At 39.2% G+C, this 15,819-nt stretch overlaps 1 protein-coding gene across 1 annotated transcript in view; it reads left to right on the top strand.

Annotated features, from left to right (window-relative positions):
- The window catches only part of LOC143997557 (fibrocystin-L-like), a 247,462-nt gene that overhangs the window by 144,595 nt on the left and 87,048 nt on the right, over positions 1 to 15,819 (top strand). Inside the window, exons 49-56 of the mRNA XM_077493224.1 lie at positions 2,122 to 2,258; positions 2,508 to 3,537; positions 4,771 to 4,962; positions 6,065 to 6,216; positions 7,643 to 7,802; positions 9,439 to 9,595; positions 13,832 to 13,920; positions 15,438 to 15,592. Of these exons, the coding sequence (XP_077349350.1) occupies positions 2,122 to 2,258; positions 2,508 to 3,537; positions 4,771 to 4,962; positions 6,065 to 6,216; positions 7,643 to 7,802; positions 9,439 to 9,595; positions 13,832 to 13,920; positions 15,438 to 15,592 (2,072 nt within the window). The remainder of the gene's footprint in view (positions 1 to 2,121; positions 2,259 to 2,507; positions 3,538 to 4,770; positions 4,963 to 6,064; positions 6,217 to 7,642; positions 7,803 to 9,438; positions 9,596 to 13,831; positions 13,921 to 15,437; positions 15,593 to 15,819) is intronic.

Below are 15,819 nucleotides of genomic sequence, written 5' to 3' on the forward strand. Positions count from 1 at the left end.
TCGATCACTCGCAGCCTGCCCATATGTGTGTATGTGGTAGTGCTGCGCAGTATATAGGTGGGGAAAGTCAAAGAAAAGAGTGAGAATAGACAACAGGGAGGGGAAGGGTAAGGGAAAGGATAGTGTGCAATGGGGCGAAGGAAGAGATTGTGTGGGGATATATCAATGAACTTATATTTAAAATGTGCAAAATAAATAGTCACCTCTTCAAATAATCATTCACTTTATATGTCACTATATAGTATGTCTGCTCAAAGAAAATCGTGCCACACTATAATCCAAAAAAAAAGTGGAAACCAAATACATATGTGCCGAAAGATTATCTTTCCTATAGGATTATAAAGTATTCAAACACTGCCAATAAAGTGCCAGAACTTATTTGTGCAAATATTGCAAAAGACACAAATATAACATAACCAATGACATTAAAGTGCCAAGTGCCAAACTTCTCTGTGAAAGTAAGAAACTTATAAGTATATCTAGCAGCTGATAAACATAAATTGATTGACTGTGCAATTCATATAATTCAATTGTGCAAACTCTCAAGCCGAGATATCCAAGAATAAAGTGCCAGTGCTTGTAATTAATCAAAGAGTTGAGCAGTCCATACAAGACAAGAGTGGATATGCAAATGCTGCCAGTGCAGCCTTCAGAAATAAAACATTATGGGATTTAGTGTTGGTGCTGTATGGGTCATGTAAGCAGGGCGGTGCAGCAATCCCTTCTTTCCCTCCGTTGGGTGGATAGGTGGGTGTCCCCTTACCCTGCCCATATGTGGTCTTCGTACTTCTGAGCTAATGGTTCTGGGTATGCAATAAAAAAAAATGAATTCCTTATCAATGTGATGTAGTAGTTTTTCAGCATAAACTTACATAATTCTGTACATGACAGATTTCCTTTAACTCTTTTCCATTTGCACTCTGTATACTACTATGCCCTGTGCTGAAGATACATTAGTAAATGTCCTCACCTTAACAGCCACCAATCAACACTTTGGGATACTGGTGGCTGTCAATTCAAGCTGTCAACAGCCAGAATTCAGAGACAACAACCTTTGACAATCAGGAAAAAAACAGAGCGATCATGTGATCATTATGTCAGCTATGATATAGTGATCACATGCAGGCTGAAGGCTTCAGTTGGATTGGCGAGGGCATCTATGTAAGACCCCTTTCACACTGAGGTGCTTTACAGGCGCTATAGTGCTAAAAATAGCACCTGCAAAGCGCATGTAATGCGCATGTCCTGTCACTCCAGTGTGAAAGCCTGAGTGCTTTCACACTGGAGTGGTGCGCTGGCAGGACATCAAAAAAAGTCCTGCAAGCAGCTTCTTTGAAATCAGTGGGCAGTGCAGCGGCACTTTTTGTGTGCTTTTAACCCTTTTTCGGCTGCTAGTGGGGGTTAAAATCGTTCCGCTAGTGGGGGAAAAGAACCACTAAAACGGCGGTAAAGCGCCACTAAAATATCTTTACTGCCAACGCCCCCAATGCCCCAGTGTGGAAGTGCCCTAATAGTGTTATTATCATATACAATTATATGAACAATATTTGAAAAGTATAATAAATAATTTTGACAATCTAAAAAAAGTTTATGAAATACATTATTTCTATATTTGTGAGCCTATAATACAATAATAAAAAAAGCAGAGCAGTTTTTTCCAAAAACAGTTTAACAAATAAAAGCCTTTTATGATTTAAAAAAAACAAACAAAGTATTTATAATACTTAGTAATTTGATTATAGCGTTATTCACAAGTTAACCAAAGATGTTAACCAAATGTTGACGTTGCTAAATTTGACCTAGTTATTAACACAGACCTTGGACACAAGAAGCTCAACTAACTTGCTGTTCACAAGAGTATCCAAACATAACTCTCCATAAAGTCCTAAAGTCACCTAGAGATCATTGATGTAGGTTTATAGTTCCACCTCTGGCTCCTTCCTCTTCAGCAAAGGGGCAAGGTGCCCATTGAGGTAGAAGTGTCCATGGACTTCCTAATATTATCTGAATACAGGGAGTGAAATTGTTATCAATATCATTGGTTTGGAACTATGCATGTCCCACTTGTTCTTTACACTACCTTGTTGAACACACCTGAGAGTGCGCCATTTCTTATTCCAGGTGAATTTGCTACACAAACATGTTTCCAGGGACGGTCTGGAGAGACAATAGGAAGTGATCAGTTTGGAGGATGTATAATGTTTCATGCACCAGAGCCTGACAAACTGCTGTCCATTGGAAGAATAGAATATGTAGAGGTAACTGATATGTTTCTGAGATATTGGGGATATGTGTACATCGCTACCCTTAAGCTGGCTATACCCTACCTTGTGAGTTTCTTTTTTTGTTTCCTTACCGAGCAGTTAGCTCTTTTTTTTTTTTTTTTTAATTCCCAGAGTTCAGCTACAATTTCTACTTTTAATATCAGTTTTGAGTGGACTTATGTTACCAATAGCATAAACATTTCAGAACAGAAAACTAAAACATGGTATATATTTCTCTTTCAGATTTTTCATGCAGGTCAAGCTTTCCGGTTGGGACGTTATCCTATTCACTGGCATTTAATGGGTGATGTCCAGTTTAAGTCATATGTACGGGGCTGTGGAATCCACCAAACCTACAACAGAGCAGTAACTATCCACAATACTCATCATCTTCTTGTTGAACACAATGTAATTTATGACATCATGGGAGGAGCCTTCTTCATTGAGGATGGCATAGAACATGGCAATGTGCTTCAGTACAACTTGGCAGTATTTGTCCAACAAAGTACCAGTCTACTGAATGATGACGTTACACCAGCAGGGTATTGGGTAACAAATCCCAATAACACCATTAGGCATAATGCAGCTGCTGGTGGCACACATTTTGGTTTTTGGTACAGAATGCACGACCACCCAGATGGTCCATCGTACGACACAAACATTTGCCAGAAACGAGTGCCACTTGGTGAATTCTACAACAACACGGTTCATTCTCAAGGGTGGTTTGGCATCTGGATATTTCAAGAGTACTTTCCCATGGTAACAGGATCTTGCACTTCTTCTACACCATCTCCTGCTGTTTTTGAATCATTGACCACGTGGAACTGTCAGAAAGGGGCTGAATGGGTAAATGGAGGGGCTCTTCAATTTCATAACTTCACCATGGTAAATAATGAAGATTCTGGCATAGAAACCAAGAGAGTTATTTCATCTTACGTTGGTGGATGGGGTGAGACCTATGGAGCTGTACTTAAAAATGCCATAATTGTGGGCCATCTGGATGAACTAGGACTTGGCTCTAGTTATTGTACAGCTAGGGGCATAACTCTACCATTTGATGAAGGACTGACAGTATCATCAGTCAAATTTATGAATTTTGACAGACCAAACTGTGCAGCAATTGCAGTGACATCAATTACTGGAGTGTGCAGTGACAGGTGTGGAGGATGGAGTGCAAGGTTTAATGGAATACAATATTTTAATGTACCTAACAAGGCTGGATTCCGGTGGGAACATGAAGTTGTTTTAACTGACATGGATGGAACTCTTACAGGTAAAAATATTTTATTTAAAATTGGGTTAGTGCTAATTATTATCTAAAGCCCTGCCTAAAACCCAAAGAAGGCCATTGAGCACCCAATGTAAGAACAGAAATTACCCACCTCCCAACCCCCCAAAAACTAAAATTTCTGTATAGCTTATATACTATATGACCAAAAATATGAGGCCACCCACCAAATGATTGAGTTCAGGTGATTTTTAGTGAAGAATACTGTGGATGCTACAGCATACAAAGACATTTTGCACCTTGAACCTTGTGGCCACATTTTAGGAAAGACCCTTTTCCATGAAGACATAGTTTGAAAACGTTGGCATGGAAGGTTACAAGACAGCTCTTTGGGCTAAATAGGCACACACTCTAAAATCTTGTGGAATGCCCTCCAAAAGGATTGAAGGCTGTTATGCCTGCCAATGGGGGTAGGGGGAATCCATATTAAAGGTGATGTCCAACAAGTTTATATTGGTGTGATTATCAGCTGTCCACAAACATGTATCGTTTAATTGGAAATGTTCAGATTCTCCATCAATCTCTCAGTAGGATTTTTCCCTTGATTTGAAGTGTACAGAAGCCTGTGATGGAATCAGAAAGGTTGACAGAGTTGCCCTAAGCTTCTCTTACCTTTTTCCTACAGTGAGTAGGTACAAGAGGCTCTAAATATCTACATTCACCAGCCAATCCCAGCATTTTCAGGGATAAAATTAAGGATGATTCTAAGGCCGCGTACACACGGGCGGACTATCCGTCCAACTAAGTCCGTCAGACAATCCGACAGACAGTCCGTCCTACTTTTGAATGAACGGACTTGACCACACACGACGAACAGACAGTCCGCTGAAAGCTTGCACGATGACGTGTATGGCACGTACGACGGGACTAGAAATACGACGTCCAATACACTGCAATGCAACCTTCGCCGTGTAAATCCTTTCTGAGCATGCGCCATACTTAGTCCGTCGAACTAGCCTACTCACAAGCAGACTGTCCGCTGAAACCAAGTTTGGACGGACAATATTACGGAAATTCCGAAAGACTTAGTCCGCCAGACTGTCCGCTGAAAAAGTCAGCTGAAGCCCACACACAAGCGGATTGTCCGCTGAAACACGTTTCAGCGGACTAAGTTGGACGGACAATCCTCTCGTGTGTACGCGGCCTAAACGTAATCATGCTTTTTTTTTTATATTTCTTAAAAATTGTAATTGATGAAATACATTGTACTTCATATAGGTAAAACAGGAGCAAAGGTGGTACCAGCAAGTGGACTGCTTGACCCATCGCAGTGTAGCCAACGTAGTGATTGGAGTGTTGGCTTCCCTGGTTTTGTCTGTAACTCTACAGTCAGTTTTCACCGACTGGCATTCAATAAACCATCTCCATCCTCCCTTCTCTGGAAAGATGTCATAATTTCCAACTCCTTTGGTAAGTTTTATGCCTTATTGGCTTTGTACAATGAAAAAGTCTCCTAGTAAACATGTAAAATGTTTCCAATAGCTGTGTGTATTAGGGCTAAGCTTTCCCTTTTCTTGTTCAAATGTTTTATTGAAATATGACAAAGTGCATGTCAAAACACATGTCAAAAGGACCATAACAAAGAGGTTTGAAATATAAGCGATCAATGAATAGAACACATAAATCACAGCAAGGAAAAAGCTGTGTCCAGATATGCAGATCTATACAATGTATGACGTAAGAGGGCAGGCCCCCACAGTGGAAGAAGGGCAGGTTAATGGCTAGGCTTAGTAATAAAAATGACAACAAATAAATCAGGTTAGAAAGGTGAATCATAAAAAGCACAGCTAGGAGCCTCAGAAGGGGATGTTGGGAGTAGGATATTAGGGGCTTCACCAGGGTCTCTCTAAGGAAGCATATGGGAGAAACCTGTGGATAGATGTATAAAGCTGGGGGGGATAAAATTGTCATACAAAAAAAAAAAAAAAAAAAAAAAAGCTGGGGGGGGTGGGGTGGGGTGGTTAGAGTAGAGAAGGGAGGTCAGAGGGATCAGGGACCCCTAGAGAAGACCACAGTCAAGGTTACTAGCAAGTTATGGTAATAGGTGTGTGTCATCAAAATCAGGAGGCGGGTAATGGGTAATCCAGGTACTCCACAGTTTTTCATTGGAGGAGACTCTGCCCAGAATGACTGCCTCAATTTTGGCGTAAGCTTTCCTTTTTATTACATTGTCATTTCATTCCTTTTTGCCTTTCCTTTTCTGCCCTTTCTTTTCATTTTCCTATTCTGTTTTACTTAATTTCTACTATTTCCATTTAAATATGTACTTTTCTTTTTCCCTTACTTTTTTACTTCCTTTCCTTTAGATTCATTTTTTTATTTTATTTTCCTGACAATTTTTTTCCTATCTGGCTTACTTTTCTTTCCCTTTCCTGTTTCTTTTCTTTTCTTTTTTCTTTTTAGTTACTATTCCTTTTCATTTTCCTTCTTTCTTTCGCCCCTCCCTTTTAATACTCTTTTTACCAGATCTCAGTTTTATTTTTTACCAGTAAAATGTTTATATTCAATTTAGGTCGCACTGTTGTTCCCTGCTTACATTTACGTTTAACTCACCCGGATGGATGGATGGCCTTGCTGCCTAATGCTAATTCCTTCAATTGGTATTTCAGTAATGTGAATTTCATCACAAATATTTCATACACTTCAGCTTTCTATGGATTTAAGGTAAAGGAATATAGGTATTTAGCAGATAAACCAAATCTTCTGCTACATCGGCTGCTACAAATCACTGATACATATTCTTCAGCTATGATTCCTGCAATGATGTCCTGACCTACTGTAGCCCTGGAGCTTTCCTTTTTTGTAAAACAAGTTAGAAATGGCATTTCCTATATTTGACAGGCTCTCCTATAAAAATGTCTCCACGTTCCTACAGATTTAATTGGTGTCTCACTAGTGTCTGTCTTGGAAACATTGTTATTTAAAGCTGAATTTAGGCATTGGCGGTTATTTACTAAAGGCAACTCCACTTTGCACTGCAAGTGCACTTGGAAGTAAAGTCACTGTAGATCCGAGGGGGATATGCAAGGAAAATAAAACACAGCATTTTAGCTTGCACATGATTGGATGATAAAATCAGCAGAGCTTCCACTCATTTCAGATTTACCCCTTAGATTCAGAGCAACTGCACTTCCAAGTGCACTTTCAGTGCAAAGTGGATTTACCTTTCGTAAATAACCCCCATTGACTGTTTTGTACAGTTACCATGGTCCATCTTGGAGCAATATAAATATGTATGTACAAAGAGTTCCTGTCCACCCCACTTCCCCACCTTGTCCAATAGAACTTTTGTTTGGTAGCATTCCAATGAAATGTATGAAGATGATCTCCTGAAGAAAGCATGCAAATTTCCACAATCATTGATGATATGGGGTTGCATTTCAGGTAAAGGTACGGGGAAATGACAGTCATTAAATCTTCAATAAATGGGGGAAATGACAGTCATTAAATCTTCAATAAATGCACAAGTTTATATTGAAATTTTCAATACTTTCTTATTCCATCAATTAAAAGGATGTCTGGTGATGATGACCTCATTTTCACTATGTAATCTGATGCAGATGTTTGTTTTAGAACTGCAAAGTACATGGTGATTCCAAAATATTTTCATAAGAATTTAGTGATTCCATATTTTTTTCTGCTCGATCTGCAAAAACAGTTGCAACTGACTACAGTTTTCTATATTTTATTTGATTTTTTTAAGTGTTTCTTAAAGGCAGATGGTTGGAATGTTAAATGAAAATAGTTTTGAGGCATGTTTGTAATTTGTTTTTTATTTTACACAATTAAACAATTGAATGAACATTTTACAAGAGTGGTGATTACATACTTTTTGCCAGGGTTTGTATATGAGCAGATAGCCAGCCAATATAGCTATCAGGCAGCAGACAACCAATAATAAGAGAGGAAGAAAAGAATCGTCTCTGCTACACTATGGTACTAGGAGTCCAGGGATGATATTTTTTTTTGCATACTCAAACTGTAGAATTCTACATTTGCGTGATTCAAGTTGGATTAGAAAATCCATTGTTCCTCAAAGCTGCACTATACCACATTTGTTATTACATGTTATGTTTTATATTTTTTACAGAGTGAGGACTATGTGATGATATCACACAACCTAACTCAGCAGCCAGATATGTTTCAAATAACTGACGTGCGTAATGGGTCTACACAGCCTCTGAGCTACAACAACAATACTAATGGAGACTGGTACTTCGCTGGCAACACAACTACACTGACCTACCTGGGTAGGTACAAATTTGCTAGCACTTTTGAGCAATTCAAAGCTAAGCACTGCAAAACATTTCTCAGCTTTTTTTTGGGCTAACCTCAAATGCCTTTTCAATAATTTTCTGAGACCAGATAGTGACTGCCTGACACAGCCCGTCCTGAGTTGTGTCACTTAAAGAAATTGCTTATAGCCTCAAGAACGAGGAAAGCAATTTTTTTTTAAAGGAAATTCAAACAACTTTAAAAATTGTTAGTGGGGTCAAATCTACATTGGTTTTTGACTGTGGTGATGATGAGGTACAATATGGAAAATGTTTCTGGACTGAACATATTTTAGTGTATGCGTTTGTTTTTCAAGAAAGTCTATTCATTCCAAAATCAAATGTTAAAAGCCAACAATATTTTTAAGTACTTTCAACCAACATTTGTCATGTTATCAAACATACTTAGAATTTGCATATAAATGTTTAAATCTTTGTATACATTTTTGTATGACCATTTGTTTTAAAATTTTCCAGAATAAGGCCAAATTGGTCTATAAAGTGGGGCGATGCAATGACTTTAGCTGCGGGGAAAATATCTTGCCACCAAAGCAGGCAGCCACAGTGGTCACATCCGTTCTTCTGCTGTCATGTATGAGTTGTTAAATGGGAAAATGCAGTCTATTTCAAAGTTTTTGAATTCACATTTCACAGCACAGATCAGTATGAAATGATGGATCTCAGAAATATGACTTTATTGTGGTGGGTAGGGATCAGTTTATTATGTATATCTATGTTATCTATAGGCAGCTTTTATTGTCTCAAATGGATGGTAATTTGAAGATAAGGGACAGACTTGAAAAACAGTTTTTTGTTTTTTTTTTAAAGCGTATTAACAAAAGCCATGAGATATTTAACCCTTTTTTAGGGCAGACAAGTCTAGCTGACAATTGATAATGAGACCTACCAGCACAGTACAGAGTTAATTATGTTAAACATTACTCCACAGCCCATCCCTAATATTGTAAACTAGGTAGGATATTTAAGCAAGCAAAAACATTTTTTAAAGCAGCTTTTTTTAAAAATATATATTTTAAGCTACGTTTATGAGTATATATAGAAAATAAATCTGCACTAGTGTGCTATCAAAAGTAAATACAGCAGCTGTGCACTAAAACTTGAATACCAGGTTAATCAAATATGTATGTCCTAAAAGTGCAGCGCTAAATAAAACTACCCCGTGCAAAACCTAAAAAGAGAAAATCCAATCAAAATATTAATTAATCCAAAAGTGTTCTTATGCAAAAGTGCAAAATATATTATATTCATAAAGTGCAAAGTTCATAAACTTATCACTAAAGTGCTCCTGTGCAAACAGTTGATGCATGTGATATATGGTAATTTTATTTAGCACTGCACTTTTAGGACATACATTAATGAGTATATGTAACAAATATAAAGCAGGCATTATCCCAATTTCCCTGCAAAAGTAGAAATATATTTTAATTTTATTTTCACTTTACATAACTGTTATTTAGGATTTCAAAGTAATTTACTCATTTTCAACAATTAAAAAAAAAAGTATTTATTGAAATAATGAACTGACTACATAGATAAATAGAATAAGGAAAACTCAGTATTTTATGCTTAAACAATAACATTATTTTTGTAGTGTCTGGAAAACGCAAGCTCCGCAGACGTGCGGTGGCAGGAATGCTGGATACAACTTTGTCTAACACAAATGTGAACTTGCTGGTCTATCAGTGTTACTTCAAAAACTGCATCCCTCCTCCTCCTCCTACCATAGCACCAACAGCTACAATGTATGAGTAAGTATGAGCGCAAACAAAAAGAAAATCCCCTTCATATAATCAGCACAAGAGTTTGTCAATCTTGTTTACATTTTATTTATTAAAGCGAAGTTCAACTGAAAAAAAAAACAATTAAAAGTCAGCAGCTACAAATACTGCAGCTACTGACTTTTAATATTAGGACACTTACCTGCCTAGGGCAACCGCGATCTCCTCACCCCATCTGTCCCTCGGCTCCTGGGTGGAAGGGAATGAGGAAGTGAAGCCTTGCGGCCTCACAGCCTGGTTCCCTACTGCACATGCGCACATTGCGGTGCACAATCTCACTGGTCCCTGCTGTCTTCTGGGACCTGTGTGTCTCCCAGCAGACAGTGGGGGGTTGGAGGAGGGGCCAGACATGGCATAGACCACTGTGGCGATCTATGCCTAGAAGTGGGAGCAAATACCTGGATTATACAGATATCTGCTCCCCCCAAAAGGGGCCAAATGTGACACTGGAGGGGGGGGGGGAATCTGAAAAGTGGAAGTTCCATTTTTGGGTGGAACTCCACTTTAACAAAAATAAGGAAAATGTACTTTAGATGTTTTTGTACTTATAATTAGAAGTTTCCCTCTGCCATTCTGTTGACAGTGGTTAAAATTTTAGATTGTACCTCACTGGTAGAGGCAAACTATAAGGTTCTAGCGTGTTGGTACCTTGTCCCTACAAGGCTAGCTAAACTATACCCTGGTACTTCACCCCTTTGTTTCAGGGGATGCGGACAGGAAGGAGATATGTATCTGGTGGTGTATGTCTGGTGGTCTTGCCCGAAGGTCCGATGTTTTTGGATCAGAATATTCAACCTGATCTACTTAGTGACAGGACAAAATATACCCAGAGAGGCCAAAATAGGGTTGTTTACTGACTTATCGGAGCAGATCACCAGACATCTACGATCTCTCATATTTTTTATTCTCCTAGCGGCTAAAATAACCATAGCCCGTGCATGGAAAATGCCTGTAATTAATGTTACCTTGGTAAAACACAAGGTGTCCTGGATCATGATCAACAAAAAACTGGCCAGTATAAGACAAGATAGGCAGGCTAGATTTGAGAAAGTTTGGAAACCCTGGATTGCTTATCTTCCAGTTCCCTGAAGGCTGGGTTATTTGTGCTGAGAGGCCGGGACCCAGGGGACCCATCCCATTCCACTTTGTTCTACTCTACCCAATTTCTTATTTCTCCCCCCCCCCTTTTTTTTTTCTTGGTTCTTGTAATGTTTATAGTTTTGGTTTTTCTGCTCCATCATTTTTTTTTATTTATTTTTTAGACGATGGTTCGGCCACACCATAATGATGGAGAGAGGGGTGGGGGAGGGTGGACTTTTTGGTTTTGAGGGATGCTATCAGGAGACAAGGAAGCCTTTTAGGACATAGTATAACCTTTATTAATGGGTCTTGTTATTACTTATATGAGAAGAGCCAACAAGCACATTGTATATTGCATCCCTGTTTCAACAATCTTCTAATGAATATTTGGGCATAATGTTCTGTATGCTGTTTTGAAAAATTTATAAAAACTATTGGAACCAAAAAAAAATTAGATTGTCACTCACAAGCTTAAACAGCAATACAACTCTAAGGTTTTACCCATGTAAAGAAAACTGACACATTTTATTGATTATCACAGCTCCTTCATAGAGCATACACAAAGAAACCTTTTACTGTTAACTGCAACATACTAAAAGTAAAAAGGAAACAGCAGCGGAATCCAACTCAGTCAGTAGGAAAATACTTTGTTAAAAAATCACAAGTGGCAACTCACAAGATGTATACGGATAGGAGCATTTTGCTCTTATCCGTATGCATCTTGTGAGTTGCCACTTGTGATTTTTAAGGAGGAGCTCCCTTCATATTTGTGTTTATTTAAAATCAGTAGCTACAAAAACTGTAGCTGCTGACTTCTAATCAGTCATTGGCTGAGAGCGCTGATCAGCATTTGGTCGGCAGACTTTTTTCAGTCATACCCTTTGTCAGAAACCAGTCGAACGGACAGCTTCTGTTGGACCGGCTGCAGTACACAGGAGCCGAATGCCGGAGGGTTTCTATTGAACTGGCCAATACCGCCTGACATTTGGCCTATGTGTACTAGGCTTAACATTATTATTGTCTCTACAGAGTGAGCTATACCTCAATAACATACAATGGAGGATAGTTTCTAAATTTTTAACCCTTTGTTGGGACAGATAGTGTTTAAATCTAGTTTGCAACTGATAATAAATAACCGTGAACACAGTACAGCTAGGGTTAATTATGTTACAATTACTTCATAGCTCCCTCATAAATATTACAAAGCAGAGACAGCATGTAAGTATTTTTAAGCCAGAAAAAAAACACTTAAAGTGACTGTAAAGGCATAACGTTTTTTATCTTAATGAATAGAATTAAAAAACCTTCTGTCCCCTCAGCCCCCCCAATCCTTACCTGAGCCCCATCTAGATCCAGCGATGTTGCAGTAGTATCTCGGCTGCCCTTGACTCCCCTCCTCATTGGCTGAGACAGCAGCACTGCACCATTGGCTCCCTCTGCTGACAATCAAAGCCAGTCAGTCAATAAGGAGAGAAAGGGGATAGGAATGGGTCACGTCTCCATGTCTGAATTGACACAGGGAGCTGTGTCTCGGCTCGGGTTCCCCATAGAAAGCTGCTTGCTGTGGGGGCACTCAACAGGAAGGAAGGGCCAGGAGCGCCAAAGAGGGACCTGAGAAGAGGGGGATCCAGGCTGCTCTGGGCAAAACCACTGCACAGAGCAGGTAAGTATGACATGTTTGTTATTTTTAACTTTAAAAAAACGAACAGGACTTTACAATCACTTTCAAGTGGAAGCTCAGTTAAAATCTAACTAGGGCCAAACCTATTCCCATCCCCATTCTAAGACTATTTTATCTACCCTGTGAAAGAAAAGATACTTATACTTACCTGTTCTGAAGCTGCTCTGGTCCTGTCACATTATATCTCCAGCGGCAGCTTCAATGTAGAGGGTAGATTGACGACAACGGCTGCAAATAACTGTGCAGTGACATCACACATAGGCCTACTATGCTTTGTCATTTTCCCCGCTTCTACATTGAAGGCAGCGCTAAGCCTCGATCATGTGACCGGACTGGAACGGCTTCAGGATAGGTTAGTATAAGCATATTTTCTTTTACAGGGTAGATAGAATAGTCTTAGAATGGGGGTGGGAGTAGATTAGCCTTAACTAGATTTTGACAGAACTTCCACTTTAAAAAGGTAACTAGCTTTAATGTTAGTTATGCTATTTTAATGGTAAAAAAAACGAAGTAGGTGTTATTTCAATTTGGCTGCATATTGCATACTCCAAAAAAGTTGCAAAAATTCTTACAAACTCAAGAGGCAATAGTTTGTATTTTGGCTAAAATATGTACTCTTGCCATCTCATCATTGTACTCATGCCTGATGAGTCCTACACGAATGCCCCATACACACGGTCGTATTTTCCACCAACAAATGTTGAATGTGAGCTTGTTGGCTGATAGTCCGACCATGTGTATGCTCCATCGAACATTTGTTGTTGGACTTTCCGCCAACAAATGTTGACTAGCAGGTTCTCAAATTTTCCGTGGATAAAACGTTGTCGTCGGAATTTCCAAACGTGTGTACACAAGTCCAACGCACAAAAGTTCACGCATGCTCGGAATCAAGCAGAAGGAGCCACACTGGCTATTGAACTTCCTTTTTCTCAGCTCATGGTACGTCTTTTACGTCACCATGTTCCCACGTTCGTAATTGTTGGCCAACATTTGTGTGACCGTGTCTATGCAAGACAAGTTGGAGCCAACATCCTTCGAACAAAAATCCACGGTTTTGTTGTCGGAAAGTCTGATCGTGTGTACAGGGCATAACACTTTACAGGGTGCACTAAAAATGCACCTTTTAAGTGTTTTCTGAGCTCAGTCACTGACCACACTCTGAGAAACCTTTTAGAGTATCTAACCTCAACCATTCTGTTTCAAACTTGGAAAAAGTGGAACCTTCAAGTAAAAAAGTGCTAGACGCTTGAGTCTCTGCAAAATGATAAGCCTAAACCATAAAATAAATGTGGTGTGTGCATGGGGGGCAGTTGTCTAGTTTGTTTAGTTTTTATCAATAGAAATTATGATCCCACTTTGCAACAATTTGTAGCAGTAGAGTTCTGGTCATTGCTTATTATTCAACCTTAATGTTTGGCTCAACAAATATGTGTTTTTGTCTCCAGTCTTTGGTCTAACAACTCCTTCTGGCAATCTTCTGTAGAAAACAATTATACTGTCCCAAAAAATGGATCAACTGTCATCATTCCTGCAGGTAAAAATGTTTTGTTTTTATTCCTAAACCAAATAATTGATAATTTTATATTGGACCAAGTTTAATGCCGCATACACATGGTCGGATTTTCCGATGGGAAATGTTGGATGTGAGCTTGTTGGCTGAAAGTCCGACCGTGTGTATGCTCCATCAAACATTGTTGTCAGACTTTCCACCAACAAATATTGGCTAGCAGTTTCTCAAATTTTCCGCCAACAAACTTTTATTGTCGGACTTTCCGATCATGTGTACACAAGTCCGTTGCACAAAAGTTCACGCATGCTCGAAATCAAGTACGAGCCGGAAGCACTCAGTCTTGTACGTCACTACATTCGTAATTGTTGGCCAACATTTGTGTGACCGTGTGTATGCAAGACAAGTTTGCAGCCAACAACCTCGAACAAAAATTCACGGTCTTATTGTCGGAAAGTCCGATCGTGTGTACGAGGCATAAGTGTGTGATTTTGATGAGGTTTTGTTCCTACAAAAAGGTCCTCCATGCTTGCATTTTTCATTACATTGTGCTTAAAAATTAGCATAGAAGTACAAAAAAACACACGTGCACATTTCAAGCAGAGCCCAGACTTAATGCCTATGTCTGGCCTTCATACTTCTGTGTTCACCTTAGTTGATTTTCTAATTAAGAACCACAAGCACAAAGGATTTCTGTGCGTACTGACATTTTTGTGATATAGAGTGATTAAAAAAAACAGCAGGGGGCTGTTAGTATGCAGGCCTATGGCATGGATGAGACCAGCCCAGATTCTGGTCAGCTGTACTTGTGTCAGGAGGATACCAACACTCATGAACTGTCTGCAAACTCACTGTGCTTCACTATATAGTGCCTAAAGTGGGATCTAATGAGTTTACCCAAGTGCTATCTGGTTGGGTTATATATTTATTCATTTGTGATAAGGCAATTTTCTGTGACTGATTGATAAAGTTAACCAGCTGCACCATGGATAAATTCAAAGGATCCCATGCCCGGGTACTTGATAATGAGTCTCAGTGATATTAACTGTAGCTAAAAACTCCTCCATCCATAGTTTCTTTTTTTAATGACAGCAGCAGTAGCTGGTGAGGATAAAATGTTCAACCCAAAATGTGGCATCAAGGTTGTGTAATCTTTAAATATTTTGTTTCCAATTTAGACGGTTCACACTATTGTGAATTGGATGCGGGTTCCTCTGCATCCAATTTGCATAAGAGGAGACTGGGACCGCTCTCAATGGGGCCATTTTAAACATCTCCGGAACGGCCGCAGAGCACACAGTAGAAGAGTCCTGTGTGTCTTTGACTCCATTTCAGGTCTGAATTCAGCCAAAAATTTGGACCTAATTCGGACCTGAAAAAGTGAAGGGTAGACTTCTAGACACCAGACCCCCTGTTGTGCCCCACGGCTGCACATAGTGTGAACCCAGCCACAAGGGAAGTTGACATAACTGTAGTTGGCTGTGTGAAGAAGAACACCCACCACAGCTTGGACTGCTAAACATGCTTTGTTCCTCCTTTTTCAGGCAAGTGGATTATAGCAGATATAGACCTCCCCTATCTGGAGAAACTTATAATTTACGGTAAATTGGAATTAAAAAACCTCACAAATAGTTCAATAGCAGGATCAGCACCCTCCTTCAAAACAACAGTGCTCAATGCCACCTATATCTCTATACAGGTAAGGAACTGACCACTCTTTTATAGTGACTTCAGTGCAATTCAGAAGCAGAACAGAGACTTACCATTACACCTACCTATTAGTCAGTTAAAGAGATTGTAAATGATCACCTTGTAAAACAACCCATTCAGTTTAAAATATAAGTGAAAGTCAAAACATTCTTGTATAGATATAAAAAAATATATAAATACCCTTTTTCCCTTTTTTATAAACAATCACATGCCCTC

The sequence above is a fragment of the Lithobates pipiens genome, unplaced genomic scaffold, assembly GCF_037356315.1.
Source record: "Lithobates pipiens isolate NorthernLeopardFrog02 unplaced genomic scaffold, aLitPip1_a1.2 Scaffold_19, whole genome shotgun sequence".
Lineage (NCBI taxonomy): Eukaryota > Metazoa > Chordata > Amphibia > Anura > Ranidae > Lithobates > Lithobates pipiens.